This window comes from Sinocyclocheilus grahami, unplaced genomic scaffold (assembly GCF_001515645.1).
Source record: "Sinocyclocheilus grahami isolate Dianchi unplaced genomic scaffold, SAMN03320097.WGS_v1.1 scaffold91.1, whole genome shotgun sequence".
Lineage (NCBI taxonomy): Eukaryota > Metazoa > Chordata > Actinopteri > Cypriniformes > Cyprinidae > Sinocyclocheilus > Sinocyclocheilus grahami.
Genome location: NW_015505270.1, coordinates 3,215,763 through 3,235,774, shown reverse-complemented (window position 1 = coordinate 3,235,774; position 20,012 = coordinate 3,215,763). Strand labels below are relative to the sequence as shown.

Sequence of the window (20,012 nt, the reverse complement as noted above, 5' to 3'; positions counted from 1 at the left end):
TATTTTTAAAAAATTTACACGGCACCCCGGTTGGGAAACACTGCTGTACATTATTGTTTCTCCTCTATGCCCCGCCTTTCTTAAACGCCTTAAACAGAATTTGTTGCATCCAGTGGGGACATAATTACGGATTATAATGACTTATACTGTCTTTTTACGCATTGCATTGCGCCATGTAAACATAAAATCATGTCTGCATTTGTGATCGGAGAAATGCCAAACAACAAGTGCTACTCTACACTGCCCAAAACTCGTGTTTGAATCGTCAGTGGCAAATCCTTTAAACATAAAAAACGTACTTACAGTCTGTGAGTCAGAACAGCCGGCATTGTAGTCTACTCTCCCAGGATCAGGAAACAGTCCTCCATAAAATGCGCTGCACACATCTGAATATTTGGGTTGAAGTGTTCTGGAACAGTGTTGTAAATACAACTTAACCACTGATTTCTAGTCATGTCCTCTTTTGGAAGACCAAAAAAAGTAGTTTCGCTTTCACAACGAAACACAGCGTCACACACGGCGGTCTAGAGTGAGCGGCGGAGGGCGGGTTTGCAGCAACCACATGTGACGACCCCGGGCTGGACTCCGCTTCGTCCACGGTGAAAGCCGATCCAGCGATCGACAGCGCGAAGTTGAAGTATTTCCTCAGCAAGCAGCACGGATCAGCTCCACGCATGACGAAGCAGATCTCGTCCTCTTTTGGAAGACCAAACAAAGTAGTTTCACTTGCACAACGAAACACAGCGTCTTCACGACATGGCGGTGGCGGCAACAATACTACAGCAAGAATAAAAGTTATGCCTTCTTTCTTTGCGTGAACATTTGGGTGGCGTTATGCAAATCTTCCCACATAGTGATGTAGATATGTGGGGTGTTAGAACGAGCCGTTTTAGGTAGGCGTGGTTGACTCTTAACTTTATAAAGAATATCTCTTTGGATTTGAGACTTTAGTCTTTGCAACTTTACAGATCTTCTTTAAGCACCAAGAGTTTGTAACACTCCGAAGAGAAAGGAAAAATTGAAATCGCATATGACCCCTTTAATGCACGGCTAGCCGTTGATTATCCCACACACACACACACACACACACATTACAGATCTCTCCATTCTTTGTAAGTGGGAAAACTTGAAAAATCAGCAGTGTATCAAATACTTATTTGCCCCACTGTATATATATAAAGCAAATATTATAACAGCATCATTCCCATCAGATTTTAATGCTAAAAATATCAGTATCAAAGAAGATGTTAAAACTCTGATCTTAAAATTCTAGTACACATTTAAATGAAGACCAGAAATACAAAGAAACACCTAAGGCTGAAATAATTAACACAAAGCTCTGAAGGACAAGAAGTGACAAAGAGAGAATCTTTTGAGTACAGTACAACCTTATGCAATCCTAAATCACTTAAAACCATACTGTACTGGTGAGGAGTCAGGGGACCTGCATTATCATACCCACTATGTGCAAAGGCTCTAGTTTTTAACCCAGGTACCATGTAAGTCCAGGATACGTGACACCAGAAAACTGTAATAGAGTTGACCCTGTGGCTGATAGGCATGGGTATCTGATCATTCACGCCCCTTTAAAAGCGTGCCGGATTGTGGGCCGTGTGCACACTTGGCTCTTGAATTGCCTTTGAATAATACATGCACCCATGCAGTGTGGTTATATCATTTCACATCTACACATGAGCTCCCACTATGGGGCACTGGTATACATGTCGCTGCTGAAAGCACAAGTGAAAGCAAAGGGGCGTATATTAAACAGAAAGAGAATTTGCACTAGATTATTTTCTGAAGAAAATGTGAGGTGCTTTCCGATGTAGAATTTGGTGCCATAGTGTTGTTAAAGTGGTTCTGAATCAATAAGACCTCAAATATTTTTCTTCTTCTTCCCAAAAGTAGTGCAACTGGTAGCACAGTGCTCTAACACTCAGGTCATGGGATTGATTCCCAAGAAACAAATAAATTATGAAATTTTACGCTTAATGAACTGTGAATTTAAAGAGGAGCTGCATTTCAAGTGTGACTGTTTTCTCTTTGAAAATTAGTATGGATAACTATACACAGAAGAAAAAAATATTAACAGCACCATTAAGCTATTAAACACTAGAATTTGATCAAGGTCTATCAAAGTGACTGTGATCCACTTCACGTAATACATATGTCCTCTGGAACACAGACAACACCCTCAACAAAAATTACACTAATCGTTTTAAAAGTGAACACATCATTAAATATTCAACAAGCACAAATTATATATTGTTTGAATAAATGAATGATTAATAGCTCCATGCACGATTATTAATCAGTGTGCCTTTTATAGGTTTCTTGTGGACTACAGAAAATGTATATTAAATATAAAGATTGCAGATGATGTAACTGTGATCACAATTCCTTTTCAGTTTTAATAATTTTGCAGATTTGTCCATCACTGTCATGATTTTGCATGGATAAAATATAAAGGCACACAATATAAAGGATCTTAAAATATAAGGCACATCTTAAGTGTGTAATGTTAAAATTATTATTTTTTTTAATTCAGTGCTAGTAATAGTTCACATTTTTAAACCAGTGACTGCACAGAAATACTGCACAAAATATGTACTTTATTAAAAAAAACCCAGACCATATTTAAGAATTAAATAAATATATTTATGAAAAATGTGTTCATGTACAAAATGATATACTGGAACAGTAGATGTAAATGAAGTAATACATTAATAAAGACAAAAAATATATATTGATCCTTCATAAATTACATTTTTAATAAAAGTTTACTTGACTTGGCTAAATGCACTCTTAACAGATGTCAAAAGATTTTTCAAGAAAGCACGCAGAGGGATTTTATCTAGGTCTTCATCAGCAGGTTTGCAGGTTTTCTGAAATAAAGTAAATGTCATGGTTATTTTAATTAAACAGGATGGGGGAATTGTATAGAGAAGGCATCAAGTTCCAGAGTTCAACTTACCGCATGGTGCTTGTTATACATGTTTAAATTCCTCATTAGTTTCTTGTCAAAACGGAAATGGTCAAATTCGGCACCAAATAGCCCAGAAACCTTAGTTTTCAGTTCTTGCTCAGCCTGGCAGAAAAAAACCTCATGCTCCTAAAATATTGGAATCACAGGTAAGACCAAGGCATCAATCCTTTGATTGTTAGCATTAAAAAAAGCTATCAGATATAGAAAAAGAGCTGAACATAGTCAAGCTCATAAGCTTAATATGGTGTATAGTTGTGTTAATGTAGTAGTGGTGTGAGGCAATACAATTCCGTGTGTATCATCTCACCTTATGGCCCATGACATTCATTTGCAGATCTTTCAGAAAGATTTGTTTTCCCTAGAATTAACAGGTACAATTATTATTGCAATCACGTTTTTCTCTGTATATTAAAGTATACATAGTATTGGCTTACTATAGTTACTATACTAGCTACTAGTTAAGTCTTACCTCGGTTTCCTTTGGGAAATCTTTCATTGCCGTGATCAGCTCATCAACAAGCTCTCCCAGTAAAGTCTTATTGGTGTGTCTCACCGGAGTCTTATCACTGTTTGCCGCAGGAGCGCAGGAGACAAATACAGTGAAAGCGAGCAGTAGTATAGTCTTCATCATTTTGTCTGTCTGCTTGAGTTTCTTTGGTTGTTTGAAGGCCAGAGGTACTTGATTCCACCACTGCTGAATGCTGTGTATATATATACTCTCAGAAAGGCAAGACTTGGCTACCAAGCTTCCTTTTTGCATCGTAAGCTAAGCTTCTTTCATTGGCTGATAACGGGGTGCTCACTGAATATCTTGATTGAGATGTGGTTGATAATATGTCATATTGTCCTGATTTCCTGGAACTGACACTGACAAACTGCCAAGAAAGATCATAATGATTTTGGGTAACAGGTCTGTAGATTAGGTGTTGAAGGCCACATCTTGACTACGTTTGCTTGTGCAAATAAGTTTCAGTACTGCAAAATCAAATGATCAATACTGATAGCTTTTGCAGCAAATCTGCATGTGTTCATGCTTGCAGTTGTGTTGATACGCTGGAGATGCATTAGTCATACAGATGACGGCAGCAAATGTCCGATGATTAACAACATTTGAAATCTAATTTTAAGATGTTGGCTGGCTGAACTCAAGTGTTAAAGCCAATTTTAAAAACACATATATGACAAGTAATCCCTCTAATGACACATTGGTGAATAAAAAATTGGCTTGAAAAAAAATTGGACTCAAAATATATGTGTGGATTTCATTGCTTAAAAATTATAAAACCAAATAACATCAATTTATTTCTGCAGATTTTATTACCTAAACTATTTATTTTAACTGAATTTATTCTTATTTAATATGCTATGTAAAGACATCATACATTTTTAATCCTCCAAATTAGGGTTGGCAAAAGATAATTTTAATTTCTTGAGATGAATTCATATTTGCTGATTAATGCATACAAAAAAAATATAATGCAGTTATCAAAGCATCTGTTTTTGCACATGCTAAAGTCGCTATGTATTTCCCCCAAATTATATAATAATATAGACATTATATAATGTGTTTGGTGCCAGGCTGAGCAGATTTAAATATGGTTAGGATTTGTGAATATTATTTTAAGTTCACTTAAATTAAAAGTGATTAATTAGATTAATTAATTATGATGAATTAGTTTTTCAAATCAACAGCACTAGTCCAAAAACTTTTTGATGCAAAGATAACAGATCATGAAATAAAGCCACACATAATTAGGATTATGATTCAGAAATTAGAATCAAGTTTTTTTTTTTTTAATGTATATATTTCTGAAAGAAGTCAACTAAATTTACAAGTAGGCCAACATACACTTTTAGTAGGTCGGTACAGGAAGGCTGGTAAGCCTTTTGTTTAGATTATGCTTAACAACTGTTCAAAAACTGAACTTTGATTCTTTCACCTCTGTAGACTTACAGTCTTTCTTCTCTCATCAGATCTGATGCATCAGTGCAGGTAGGAGTTGAGAGTGTTGATGCTACACTTCGTGATCTCTGAACACTGGTCTTGGTTCTTCCTGATCCTGTAGAAATGCTCCACATAGTTGGATCGTCCCAGGAGCTCCACAAAATCCTCGTCGTGGGTGATAACAAGAAGCTGGAAGTTACGCTGCCGAGAACGACTCTTGATTATCCTGCAGTGATACCAAAAGTATAGCTTTCAGTTAAATGGCAAATAAAAGTTCTTGTTTTGTCATGTTCTTCCGGCTGGACATAGACTGAGTTTCCTGTTTAAAGGGGTCATATGACGTTGCTAAAAAGAACATTTTATTGTGTATTTGGTGTAATGCAATGTGTTTATAAGGTTAAAAAAAAACATTATTTTCCACATACTGTACATTATTGTTTCTCCTCTATGCCGCGCCTTTCTGAAATGCATCAATTTTTACAAAGCTCATCGGTCTGAAAAGCGAGGTGTAAGCTGATTGGCCAGCTATCCAGTGCCGAATACCTCAAGCGTGTGACTGAAATGTTATGCCCTTTACTATACTGTGATGCGTGTACCGGCACGCTGAGACAACACCAATAAATCCCATTACAAACGAGGCATTTGTTGCATCCAGTGGGGACATAATTACTGATTATAATGACATATACTCTTTTTACGCGTTGCGTATCACGCCGCGTAAACATAAAACCATGTCTGCATTTGTGATCGTTGACAGTTGACAAACAACAAGCGCTACTCTACACTGCTCAAAACTCACGTTTGAATCGTCAGTGGCAAATTCTTTAATATAAAAAACATACTTACAGGCTGTGAGTCAGAAGTGCCAGACTGTCCTTGCAAAGTTGGAACTGTCCCACTTTATAGAAACAGCCTTTGTGCACAGACACATTGTAGGCTACACTGCAGGTTCAGGAAACAGTCCTCCATAAAATGTGCTGCACACATCTGAATATTTGGGTTGAACGGTTCTGGAACAGTGTTGTAAATACAACTCAACCACTGATTTCTAGTTGTGTCCTCTTTTGGAAGACCAAACAAAGTAGTTTCCCTTTCACAACGAAACACACAGCGTCACATACGGCGGGCTTGAGTGAGTGGCGGCCGGGCTAGAGTGAGCGGAGGCCGGTGGGCGGGCTTGAGAACGGCGCGACCGGCGGGCTTGTGGCAACCACATGTGACGACCCCGGGCTGGACTCCGCTTCGTCCACGATGAAAGCCGATCCGGCGATCCACAGCGCGAAGTTGATGCTTCCTCAGCGACCAGCACGGATCAGCTCCAGGCATGACGAAGCGGATATCGTCCTCTTTTGGAAGGCCAAACAAAGTAGTTTCGCTTTCACAACGAAACACACAGCATCTCCACAACATGGCGGCGGTGGCAACAATACTACAGCAAGAATAAAAGTTACACCTTCTTTCTTTGCGTGAACATTTGGGCGTTGTTATGCAAATCTTCCCACACAGTGACCTAGACATGTGGGGGCGTGTTTATACGAGGCGTTTTAGGAGGGCGTGGACCAGTCTTAACTTTTATAAAGAATATCTCTTTGGGTTTGAGACTTTAGTCTTTGCAACTTTAGGGATCTTATCTATGCACGAACAGCTTGTAACACTCCAAAGAGAAAGGAAAATTTGAAACTGCATCATGACCCCTTTAAATACTTCTTGCTGTTTTTGTTTCAATAAAGACTTACTCCACCAGTGCGTGTGCCAAAGACTCTATATTCTCTCTGTCTAGGTTGGTGGTGGGCTCATCCAGTGCCAGAATCCCACAGTTCAGACAGAACGTCTCAGCCAGAGCCAACCGTATTATTAGAGAGGCGAGAACCTGCAGACAAACATGCAGTAAAGCCAAAGATTACATACATTTAATTGGATTTAATAAAACGGGATTGCTTTGCTTCTATTTTGCAGTTAAACATTTCAATCTATTGACAGTCTGATCTATTGACCAATAAAATCATCGGCCAGGTGTGCTGACTAACAGAAGTGTCAGAATCCTCTTCTCAGCTCCAAAAGCTATTGACAGCTTTGTCAACACATAATGCGCACTGCATAGATAAAGTTTTCATTAAATTTGCATCAAATATTTTTTGTACATTACATTTAATGTACATAACCATGGACGATTCAGTGACAGAAATTAACTGAATTAAGTAAATATACAGTGCATTTTTATAGAGAAACCCAAGATACATGTAGTGGCTTATTGACCTTTTGTCCAGCACTGCAACGTCCACGCATGTCCAAAGCAGTGTCTCCTTTGACCATAACTACTCTATAGTTATAGGTCCTTCTTTTCAGGCCAGCAGAGGCGTTTTCATCCACATCAGAGCGTATCTCCACATACTCAATGTCTGCGAGAGATCAGGAGACATCTAAACAACGCCATATTTACAGACAAATATTTTTGTTTAAAGAAAGAATCAGCATAGAATAAATCAAGTCAAGCACCAATCATGAGAGCAGACCTTGTCCTCTGTATGTGCTCCGCCATAAATCTCTGATGATTTTATTAATCTCCTCCATCTTAATGCTGTGAAACTTCATTATTGTTCTGTAATAAAAAAAAATAAAAAAAATAAATAAATAATAATAAAAAAAGGCTAGTGCAATGGACATTCATATACATATACACTAGGGATGAACAATATATCGGTACCATATTGTTTACAGACAATGTTTTTTACTAATTGGTATTGGTCAATTCTGGATATTTGATTGGCACTCTCATTTACTATATTTTTGCATTTAGATTACCTTTGCCATTATCTAACACTCCAAGTAAATCTTCAAAAACTATAATATTCAGCATATCTCAACATGGGATTATTTTTTCAAACTGTAAATTATAACGCTATAATGCCTAAATTCATTTAAAATTATTGTCAATTAATCAGACTGATTTAAGTTTCTAGTATTTAATTATTATTAATAAGAATTATTAATAATGAATGTAACTACTTATTATTTAGACAAAATAGTATTGAACTTTGGTAAGAATTTAGACTTTAGTTTGTTAATATTAGTTAATGCATTAAGCATCATGAACTAAAAGATACATTTAAAGTATTTATAGTATTATACAGCATTATAGTATTAATCTTACTTGATGTTGTGTATATGTATACTAATGCATACTAATATTTATTTATATTTATACTTGGTTAATTTCTATGTATACAAATACATGTTAAACATCTTATTGATATCAGTTGAATTTTAATTTCAGTGCATAATACATACAATAATAAAGCAATACAACAGCAAAATGCAAATTTGAACATATGAACCACTCGTGTCTAGCAAACATGTTAGCAAAGAAAAAAAGACTGCCATGTATATGAAAAAAAAAATCTATTGCTATTTTTTTGATGTATAAGTAATTTATCTTGTGCATATACGTTAAATTTAAAAAAAAGAATGCAGTGGCAATAAAAGCAATACAAGACTTATTAGAACTGTTAAGAGTACTAAATCTGAAAAAAAAACTTGTAAAATACTATTTTGACCATAAGGCTTTTTTCAAAAAACATTTTATTAGAACTGATATTAGACAAAATCTTGCATCTAAGCATGGTGTGTCCTATCAGATTGCCACACTTCCTTTACTCCTCTGCACAGACAGCAATGATGGTATCATGGTGAGAAGAACGGGTCAGCTGATTTAATGTCAGACGCAATACTTCATCAGAAGAAAACTGCTTTGCCAGGCTCCAATCAATCAAAAGCCTAGCAAGCAGAATACTTTGGACAGCTGTCCATTTACAGTGTCCGGTTGAAGCACACAGCTGAACAGAATTTGATTAGTAATGTGCATAAATCCCAATTCTCAGCCTTGGCAAATGTGTAATCAATCTTTGAAGTGGCGATACCTGGCAGGCAGTTATAGAGACTATGGCAGTTAGTTTGGCGTTGATGTACCAGTGGTCGACCAATATGGGTTTTCAAATGGTCAGAGCAGACACCTAAAAGATATTTTGGAATGCTTGAATATTCAAAATATAAAACCAAACTATTTCAGAAGGAAAGAATGTTTTCTGTGTGTATTCCCCCCCTAATGCCAGGGTCGGTGCCACAAGAGGGCCTGTGAGGACCAGAACCCCACATCAGACTAGTTTGCTATCCCTTCTGAATCCTCATTTAATGTGGAACACAATTATACTTAGACATATTTTTGATAGTATTTGCAGTGATAGTATATTTTTTGAAAAATTAACATTTTCTTCTCTTTGATTTAGCAATGCGCAATTTCACCTATGTCACATCACTGACAGCACATGACGGGTATTTCATTGACAGTTGGTCAGCTAGAATTCAACTCTAATGGTGAGTTTTATGTTTCTAAATTTTACTGTATGCTAATATAATGCCAAGCTTATTTTAATAGGCTTAGTATTTTATTTTATATAACGTTAAATAACGTTTTATATAACGTTAGCTATGTGTTGTTGATAAAGTAACCACTCAGCATCTGAATGATTATCTGAAGAGCCAATGTGCGGTGTAGTTCTGCATTAAATTTCTGCTCCTGGCTTATGCTACACAGAAATTATGCTCAATAGAGACGTGCGGTGTGTAATTCAGTGTTTATGTTTGGGCCTTTTGTGTTTTATTTGCCATCTTGCTTTCATAGGTCCATTTGTGGTAAAAACTGTAAAGCAGTGGTCTTCAGGGTGCTTTCACACCTGTAGATCAATTGCTTTGTTCCGAAACAGGGATTAAAATTATTACAATGTTGCTTTTTATTCTTGGTGCAGTTCGCTTTCACACGGCAAAGTTTCTAAATGGACCAAATTTGTTAATGCAAATCACGCGCGAGTAAACTGTTGTCTCATTGGTCAAAGTTCCACGGTTTATTTTCCGGGATTCCACTTAGCTGTCACGGCTGTCATCCGTCAGGATCATATACTGATGGAACGACAACAGATTTTTTTTTTGTAGCTGTCCTTATATTAATTTATCATTTTGAGCAGGAGTCCACGATTCATTGGGAAAACATTTTTAAAATGTACATACTAGGGAAAAGAGCAATAAGACAGCATTACAAAATGAAAATGATAAATAATCCTTCTGTCAATTGCCAAAGATAATCAAGTGGCGGAAAGTATTTTGTACAATACAATGGATTTATCTTCCTTGGTTGTGCTCATAAAAAGCCACATTAAATGTAGTGGATGGTTAACCAAAATGGGGATAAAATCACTTATTTTATGCAATATTTACAGAAATTTCCCTAAAACGAATCTGAAAACAGAAATGGACTTTTATCCAATGATAGACTACATCGAGGGGTTTGCCAGAAGCAAAGAGACAAACCCTGAAATCTTGTAAGAACATATTGTGGTTTTTAAGAGAGTTGTGCAATTTGGCCTATTTCTGGTGCAAACTGAATAAAGTTCAAAATAGTCATTATGCAATAAATGCTGTTGATTTACTAATCATTTATTTACAATGGAACAATGAGTCATTTATATACCACTACTGCTACTGTGTCTTCAATACTTATTAATAAATATTTGGAATGAAAAGACTGATCTTTACTATACCGACAACTGTGATGTATTAATGAGTAAAGAAAAATAATTTACACAATTTAAACATAAGAAATTGAAAATGAACGACACAGCCTGAAAAAGTAAGGATAACGCCTCTGCACTGTAGATGATGGTAGAGTGATTTAGACACCCACAGACCTGCTGATGTAACTTCTGTGAATGCAAGGGATGATATGATATCGATCTAAACCACTGATGATGACTTGGGACTTTCTCTGTATATTCCTCCATGGGAAACCAGCTAAATAATTTTGACCACCTTTTTTTAATAATAATGCTTACTTCTTTATCAATATTGATTAAATTGTGTATTTGTGCAGAAGCCAGGATGTTCATGTGGGTTGATGTGAATTCGAGTCTGGTGTATGTCACTTACTGAACCCATTTACACAACTGAAAACATAACTTGGGCAGTAGCTGCATGATAAAGCAATTTAAAATGTAAATTTTTAGTAAATTTAAATACATTTCTAGCTTCCCTATGTCCTCACCAGAAAACCGTCATTAGAATTGTATCAAAACCAGTATAGTTCCACAAGGAACTGAATTTAGTTTCAGTACTATTTCAAAATTGTGTTGTAAAAATGTCAATAGAGACTGATGCCTCAAAAGTCCTGTCCATTACACCCTATTCACTTACATCTTTCACAACGTATTTCTTCCGCACTTTGACCCACACAAATCTTCAACAGTTTTTACTACTGGTAATTTTCTTTTTTTTTTTATCCAAGTCCATCAGCTAACCACTGGGGTTCTTCAGGGTTCGGTATCTGGTCCTCTCCTATTCTCAATATACACAAACTCTCTGCATAGCTCTATCTGTCATTCTAATTCTAATTTGACAACCCTACCATTTAAGCTAGTATGTCTGCATGCCTTTCAGACATATTATAATATCAGCAATTCCTGGATCTTTGCTGACCTTCAATCAACCAAAAAGTGTCCACCTCACACCCCTTTTGGTCTCACTCCACTGGTTGCCTATAGCCGCCTGCATTACATTCAAGGCTTCAAGACCATGACTGGAACAGCACCCACCTACCTTATTACATAAAAAAAGTCACATTCCAGAATCTTAACAGTTGCTGTTGCTGCTCTGAGACCTTTAACTCTTTCCACGCCATTGACAAAGTTTTACATAATTTACAAGACAATGCTTCCCCACCATTTATGGAATTTTCCAGCTTTCCATGTTTTCACTGGTGTATGGTAAGAGGCACTATTACACATCCTCTGAAAGAGTACTGAATGTCTGGACCAAAAAACGGCGAAGAAGAAGCAGTAACAAGCAATCATGTATGTAAACAGAAGCATATGTAAAATAACTAGGGCTGCCACTAATGACTATTTTTATTTCGATTAATCTATCGACTAATTTATCGATTAATCTAAACGATTAATTTCCCACAAAAAAAATCAACAATTTTACTTAAGAATATTTAATTAAACTATATTTCATTAAACCAAATGAAATCCAAAAGTAAAAAAGTAAAGTGCAAGAAGCAAGTGTCCATCTCATAGTCCAATAATTATATAATAATAATAATTAAAGCGCATATACTGTATTAGAACGGCATCACATATAATTATTTAATTAAATCGTAGCATTTGTGAATTCACAATTATGCTTAATTATTAGGGGTGTAACGATATATCGCAGTACGATATTTCACAATGCAAAAATGTTACGATATGTATCGTAGAGTGGTGGCGATACTTTTACGATATGACGGCAGTCTAATCCTATTGGTTGAGCTGCCGACGTGACATACTCTGCAACAGCATTGCGTGTGCTTTCCTCACAGTTGCAGAAATCGCTTAAACTGAACATTAGTAGGGCAACATGAGTTTGGCTGAAACTGAAATTGAAGATGCCCCATCTTATAAGTCCGACGTCTGGCAGCACTTTGGTTTTCCAGTCACGCGACAGGACGACGGCAAAAAAATTACAGACAAAACACAAACTGTTTGTAAACACTGTAAAACAAGGCTGCCATACACAACGTCAAACACTTCGAATATGATGTGCCATTTAAAACGGCATCATAACAACAAACTCCTGTGACAAAAAGGGTGAAAGAAGGCCAAACATCTATACAATGCAGTTTTGCTGCAACACGGTCTTAGTCAAGTGTGAAAGCTCAAGAAATAACCAGATGCATCAGAGTGTTTATTGCAAAAGACATGAGACCATTTTCTGTGGTCGACAATGTTGGATTTCGCGAATTGGTTAGGGTAATGGAGCCCAGGTACCATACTCCATCACGCCCGCACTTCAGTCAAGAGGTAGTTCCAGCCCTGTACTGCGAAGCTAAAGCAAAGGTGGTCGACGGTCTGAAAAAAATCAGAGAATGTGGCAATAACGACTGACGGGTGGACATCGCGGGCTTGTCAGAGCTATATTACAGTCACGGCGTATGTTTACCACTCCGTGGGAAATGAAAAGTTTCGTGCTTCAGACTCGCCTGCTTTTTGAGTCACACACTGGAACTAACATAGCCGGAGTTTTAGAAGCGGCTATACAAGAGTGGGAGCTTGAAAGGGCTCCTCATAGTACTGCTGTTGTTACTGACAACGCATGCAACATGGAGGTGTGGCAGTGAGAGAAGCCGGGTTGTCACCACATTTTAAGTGTTTTGCGCACACATTGAATCTTGCGTCGCAAGCAGGTTTAAATGTTTCTCGCGTCAGTCACTTGCTTGGTCACGTGAGAAAAGTCGTGGCTTTCTTTCACCGCAGTGCCACAGCAACAGCTGTGCTCATGGAAAAGCAAAAGATGCTTGAGATCGCATCACATAAGCTTATCATGGATGTGGTAACATGATGGAACAGCTCCATGGATATGCTGGAACGCTATCTTGAGCAAAAAGCGGCTATAACAGCAGCTCTCTTGAGCACAGAGGTGCGCAAAAATTCCCGTCAACTTGGTACTCTGGATAGCAACAACATCACTGATGCAGAAGAAATAGTAAACCATCTTAAACCTCTAAAAAAATCCACCAATGTCCTGTCTGATGAAAAGAGCGCCACCCTGTCACTCATTGTGCCCTTGAAATCCATGATCGAGCAGAGCATGACACTGGACGAGAAAGACTCCACAACTATAGCTAACATGAAAGCAGCCATCCTGCAAAACCTCTCAGGCAGATACACAGAAGTACAGGATTATCTGCTAAAGAGTACTGGACCCCAGATTTCGATCATTGCCCCACCTACTCCCTGAACAATGCGAAGAGGTTTTCCACTGGTTGATGGACAAATCAAACCAGTTACAGCAGGTATGTCTGTCTGCATTACAAATTATTTGAGAATAAGTGTATTTGCATGTTTGTGTACTTTGTGATGTGTGTGTGGGTAACTGCAACTATACTATACCTCCCCAGTCCTTAATAGTTTATTTTAATATTTTTTTAAGGCTGTGGAGCAAGCAGAAAAGAGTGAGGGAGGTGCCAGTGATGGAGATCCCACTGATGCAGCAGAGAAGAGAGAGACAACACAGAGAGACGAGCAAGAACAGCCACCACCTAGCAAAAAGACAGCACTGGAAGCTCTCCTTGGTGCAACTTTTGCTAAACCAACAGTCACTCAGTCCAAATGTAGGATAGAAGTAGAGATTGACATGTACAAAAAGGACACTTCTATTCCCCTCACTGTCCACTGAAATGGTGGAAAGAACACGCTCAAACGTACCTCTCTTTCCACACACTTCTTTCCTCTCTTTCCAAGGCTTACCTAACATTTCCAGCAACTTCTGTTCCCAGTGAACGTGTTTTTTCTACGGCAGGGGATATTGTGAATGCTCAAAGATCCCAGCTTCTGCCTGAAAATGTAGATATGCTGTTTTTTTTGCAAATCAACCTGTAAATAACCTAAACAAACCCTAGTGTTTATGTTGAACTTACTTGAACAGAACACCATTTAATTATTTTTATTAATTTTTTTTACTGCTTTAAGATGTTCTGTCTTAGGCTAATAAAATCTGTTAAATTACGTTCATGTTAATTTAACAATTTTTTTCAGTGACAGACAGACCTATTCAGTGTTAATTTGAATACAGAAGGTTTACAGAAAGTTACTGAAATTTGTTAATGTTTTTTAAATAAATCTGTTATTTGAATTCGTTTCATTTTTTTACATTTTGTTCAAAATATCGTGATACGCATCGTATCGTGAACCCAGTATCGAGATGCATACCGTATCATGACTTGAGCATATCGTTACACCCCTATTAATTATGATTTTTAAATGGGTTTAATATATCATGCAGCCTTGGAAAACAGACTAATAATGTGTTTTATACATTCTCGTCTGTGAAATGCGCCACTTCCGGTATTTTGCCGGTTAGTCGACGCAAGCAAAATTAAGTCAAAGATTTTTAAAAATCGAATAGTCGAATAAAATCAACGAATCACGACAGCCCTAAAAATAACATGATCATCAAGCATTAAACAGCATATAAATCAAAACTGCCTAGCATTACTGAATGAAATGATGATCCAGGAAGCGGTATAGAACCGTGCAAGATTTGGATGTGTTGATGAAAGCGATCTATTCCATCTATGTTTTGATCATCATTCTTAGTCTGATCCAGACATAGTCTTTTACAAAATTGCGAATCGATTTCTCAGCGTTTGTTCAAAATGTTGCTTTTTACATGAAACTTACCCACATTCAAGTGTTGATAAGTACTGTAAGTATTGTTCGTGCCTGCATGAAAAAGTTGCTTTTTGTGTTTCTCAAAAGTAAATCACTTTGTATAGAAGCATCTGGTTAACGATTATTCAGTAGATTCTGAATAACTTTTCTATAAATTTTTTTTATTATATATATATATATATATATATATATAAGACCTAATTTGTATATATTACAATGCATTTTTTCTTATACGGTCAACACCTAAAGATGGCAAGATGACTGTTGCTGTGGTTGCAACAGTTGCAATGGTAAGTATTTTATCATGCATTTGGGGAGTCCCTGATGAAGCCCACCAGTGCATCATTAGGGCTAAAAAGTCTGAGTCAGACTTTCTTTCGTCTAGACAAAAGTGCACATGGCCGGTTGCTGATTGCTGCTTACTGTCTGCTGAACCACATCAAAACCAAACCAAACCTACACACTCTGACAAACCGCTTCCTGAAACTACCTTTCAGAAAACCCTTGATAACAAAACCTACTTACTGGTCTAGGGCTTTATAGTAGATGTCCAGGTCCTTATTGGCCAACTCTGTTGTTCTCATCACAATCATTTTGTCTCTGTAGAGATCCTCGGCCCGGCAATATTGGTCCTCACTGAGCTCTTTCCGAAAACGAAGGATCTCGTCCTCGTAGCCTTTCTGACGACCGAGAGCCACACTGCGGTTCTTTTTCAGGTCCTCCAACTTTCGCTCCACTTCTCGCCGCTCACTTGACAACAGAAGACATACTTTTTAAGATGCACATTCATCTGATGTTCACTCTCACACTTACAAAAGGTCTAAGCAAAGTAGTTAACATTAAAGTAATTAGGAGATGGATTCATTTAGAGTTATGGTAACTAAAGAGCATACTTGGCACATTAAGCTGAGCTTCTAAAAGGTCAAACATTGTCAGGACTTCCTAACTTGTACTTGGTAGTGATTTTAAGTGATCTCATACTTGCGCAGCTGCAGAACTTGCATGTTGCCCATCTCTTTAAGTAAGTCTCCATGTTTCCTGGACACCTCTTTCAGCTCCTCCACGCGCTTCCGTAAGGTCAAGTTGTCCTGTAGCCAGCGCTCTTGAACCTGTTATAAACCATCATATAACCACAAACAAAATAGAAAACCATATGCTTCATTTTAGGAATAAAATGTACACATATTGCGATAAAATATGCATTTCAGACAAGTGGTCTCAGATGATTAATCAGCTGTAATTGTATCATTTCAAAATAGCAGCCAACAACCGCATCCAAGTCAGAAGATTTTCAGATTTCTGATGTTACAAGTGTTCAATATGCTCACAAAAGCAAACAAAAGCAAAACCACAGGAAGCTTTGTATGGCACCTTCTGAGTGTCAATATCTTGTCGAATGTTGCCCATGTCTTTATTGATCTTCTCTCGCTGTTTTTCAGCCTCAAGTAGTTGTTTGTCTACCTCTTGTAGCTCAGTTTCTTTTTGCTAAAGAAGTCAAAAAGTAAAAAAAGAAAATACATGAAAATAAATGCATACAGGAAATGACAGCTAAAAAAAATACACATAATTTAGTTGTACCTCTTTGTAGCTGTCTTTGCCGTCTTCTATGTACTTGGTAATCTCTCTTTCAAGGATGGTCACGTTTTTAACTTTTTCCTTGATTGCATTGATCTAAAAAAAAGGTATAAAGCTTTAGACAACTCTGATGATAAGTAATGGCATCATCTTGATTTAAAGTAAATGTCCACAACCTTTCATTTAGTACATTGTGGTAAAACAGAAAAGATAAGTCAGACCTTTTCCTGTCCTTCCTCCTGTTTCTGCCTCCTGCGCTCAGCAAGGTCCTGTTTCTCCTGCTGGAGCTTCTCCAGAGTGGCAGCTAGAGGAGACACCTGCTCCTTTGCATCCTAACAAACAAACAAATTGCGACAAAACAACATAAACAATATGATTACACTACCGTTCAAATGTCTTGGGTCTGCAAGTTTTATTTTCTTTTAGAAATAATTTTTTTATGCTCTCTTTTTTTATGCTTCATTTATCTGGTCAAGAAAATACAGCTGTTGTGAAATTGTATTACAATTGTGCAAATTGTTCATATGGTAAAATATTTAAATGGAAAAAACTTAAATTTCAGCATCATTACTCCAGTCTTCAGTGTCACATGATCCTTCATTCTAATATGCTGATCTCAAGAAACAATAAATAGAAAGTTTCAAAATAAAATAATTTTAAATAACAATGTAAAAGTCTTTACTCTCTCTTTTGGATCAGTTTAATGCATTCTTGCTGAATAAAGTATCATTTTCTAAAAAAAATATATATATAAAAAAAAACATCTTGCTGACCACAAATAGTGAATAGTAGTGTATATGACAATTTTCATTAACTTTGTGAATTGAGGTTTTACTTTGTACAAAATAAACAGTATATAGTTTTAGTGCATTTATAGGTTACTGAACCAACTCGCTTCTAAGAAACTACTGATCAACACTCAAGCTGTTCAATAAAGACTCGGTTATGTACGTAACCCTGGTTCCCAGAGTAGAAAATCTGATTTTATGTCAGTACCCAACATACACTCTCCAGGGTGGTACTGATGTGAATGGTGTCTTACCAGTAAAAAGACGAAGCGTTGATTCATGTGTGAACAGCACATTTTTGCATGATTCTGGTTATTCTAGGGTAAATTACCAGGATTATTGTGTCAATGGGGCTTGTGCCTCAAAAGGATGTGTGCGCACTAGGGGTGTAACGATATTCAAACCGAACTGAAAAACCACTGTACTCTCATGGCATACAGCAATACTCCCTTGGCTTACCCCGCCCCTGCTGAGACACTTAAAGGGTTAGTTCCCCCCAAAATTAAAATTCTGTCATTAATTACTCACCCTCATGTCGTTCCAAACCCATAAAACCTTCGTTCATCTTCAAAACACAAATTAAGATATTTTTGATGAAATGTGAGAGCTCTCAGACCCTGCATAGACGGCAACGCAACTGTAATGTTCCCAGGTCCAGAAACGTAGTAATGACATCGGTAAAACAGTCCATGTGACATCAATGGCTCAACTTCAGTTTTGCGAAGCTGCGAGAATACTTTTTGAGCGCAAAGAAAACAAAAATAAAAATTTTTTCAACAATTCTTCTCCCCCGAGTTACATCTTCCGCCATTTTAGAGAGTATCACAACACATACGCGTACCCCCCAAGCGTAAACAACACTGATTACGCAGATTACACTCATGTGCACGCTTTCTCCTCCGATCATAAACGACGCTGATTACGTCGATTATGCTCTTCTGAATAACTCGGGGGAGAAGAATTGTTAAATAAATTATGTTATTTTTTGTTTTATTTGCGCTCAAAAAGCATTCTCGTAGCTTCGCAAAACTGAAGTTGAGCCACTGATGTCACATGGACTGTTTTACTTATGTCTTTACTATGTTTCTGGACCTGGGAACATTACAGCTGCGTTGCTGTCTATGCAGGGTCTGAGAGCTCTCCCATTTCATCAAAAATATCTTAATTTGTGTTCTGAAGATGAACGAAGGTCTTACGGGTTTGGAACGACATGAGGGTGAGTAATTAATGACAGAACTTTAATTTTGGGGTGAACTAACCCTTTAAAACGCGCACGGCCATGATGGTTTTGAATTGCTTGAATCACTTTGAAAAGGAAGGTACCATTAAAGGTAACGTGCAGAACAAATCTGTCATATAGGCTACAAATAATTATAATGAAGACACTACTGTAAAAGAATACTGTACTGTCTGAGAAGCGGTCTTCAATGCGCTTTCAGTCAAAGTCACCTCTCGAGTGTCAGATTGAGTTTTTACATATTTGATTAAAATCCATTTTATTTATCCATGGCACAGGCATGTTTTATATGTAGCCTAAGTAAAGTTTTCCAATGACTTGTTTGAATGATTTAATTTAATTGATAAAATAGTCACAACTGGAAGGTGTTCATGTCTGCTACTGATGCAGTGTTGAGTGAACCTATGAAATGAAACTTTTCTCTTTATGAATAAAAAAGGCACATTAAAGTGGAGTGGGCGCTCCTCACGCGAATGTCTCTGTGGAGTGTTTGGATCTCAGTGGAGAACTCCACACACTGCTCCTCCAACTGTTGACGTTTCTGCATATTGCTGGAGATCTGGAGCTTTTCTCCACGAATCTCATTTACGCTGCTCCTCAAGGCCTGGATCTGATCCTGTTGGTCCTGGATCAGTTTCCTCTTCAGCTCGATCTTACTGCAGGCTACACAGAAGGATCATCACATGAAAACACCGTAATAAACAGGGTCATATTGGCTTTAGAACTGATTTTACCAGTATCTGGGTATGTGACATGAAACACTTTGGGAAGTCCTGTGGTGTGACATGCTATATCTAAAATTATTTTCAATAGCATTTTACAAATACATATTTATATTTAATAATACATGCAATTTTTATGATGCTTATGAATTGAGGGCCTATCATTTGATCACAACAGCAAATAACTATTTAAAAAATAAAGTAGTGAAGGCAAAGGTGATTAAAAATATTATTTTATAAAGTTGCCATTTACAGTACCTAAGATATGGTGCCTAAGAACAATTTCCCTTATATATTAATATAAACAGCAAATAACAATATGACAAATGTTTAAAACATTGTACATGACCGTTCAAATATTTGGGGTCAATAAGATTTTTTTAAAATAAATTAAAATGTGCATTAAATTGATCAAAAATGACAGTAAAAACATTTATAAGGTTACAAAAGATTACGTTTTTTTTTTTTTTTTTTTTTTTTAAAGGCACAGTATGCAATTTTCG

General features: G+C 37.0%; 1 protein-coding gene across 2 annotated transcripts in view; it reads right to left on the bottom strand.

The window, feature by feature from the left end:
- Window positions 1-4,779: 4,779 nt before the first annotated feature.
- rad50 (RAD50 homolog, double strand break repair protein) overlaps window positions 4,780-20,012 on the bottom strand; it is a 28,693-nt gene continuing 13,460 nt past the window's right edge. For both annotated transcript variants that reach the window (XM_016274967.1, XM_016274966.1), the window contains 10 exons: window positions 19,257-19,450; window positions 16,984-17,094; window positions 16,766-16,858; window positions 16,559-16,672; window positions 16,169-16,296; window positions 15,713-15,937; window positions 7,445-7,530; window positions 7,188-7,330; window positions 6,668-6,801; window positions 4,780-5,157 (listed from right to left, as the gene is read on the bottom strand). In XM_016274967.1, coding sequence (XP_016130453.1) covers window positions 4,971-5,157; window positions 6,668-6,801; window positions 7,188-7,330; window positions 7,445-7,530; window positions 15,713-15,937; window positions 16,169-16,296; window positions 16,559-16,672; window positions 16,766-16,858; window positions 16,984-17,094; window positions 19,257-19,450 — 1,415 coding nt within the window. In that variant the 3' untranslated portion in view covers window positions 4,780-4,970. The remainder of the gene's footprint in view (window positions 5,158-6,667; window positions 6,802-7,187; window positions 7,331-7,444; window positions 7,531-15,712; window positions 15,938-16,168; window positions 16,297-16,558; window positions 16,673-16,765; window positions 16,859-16,983; window positions 17,095-19,256; window positions 19,451-20,012) is intronic.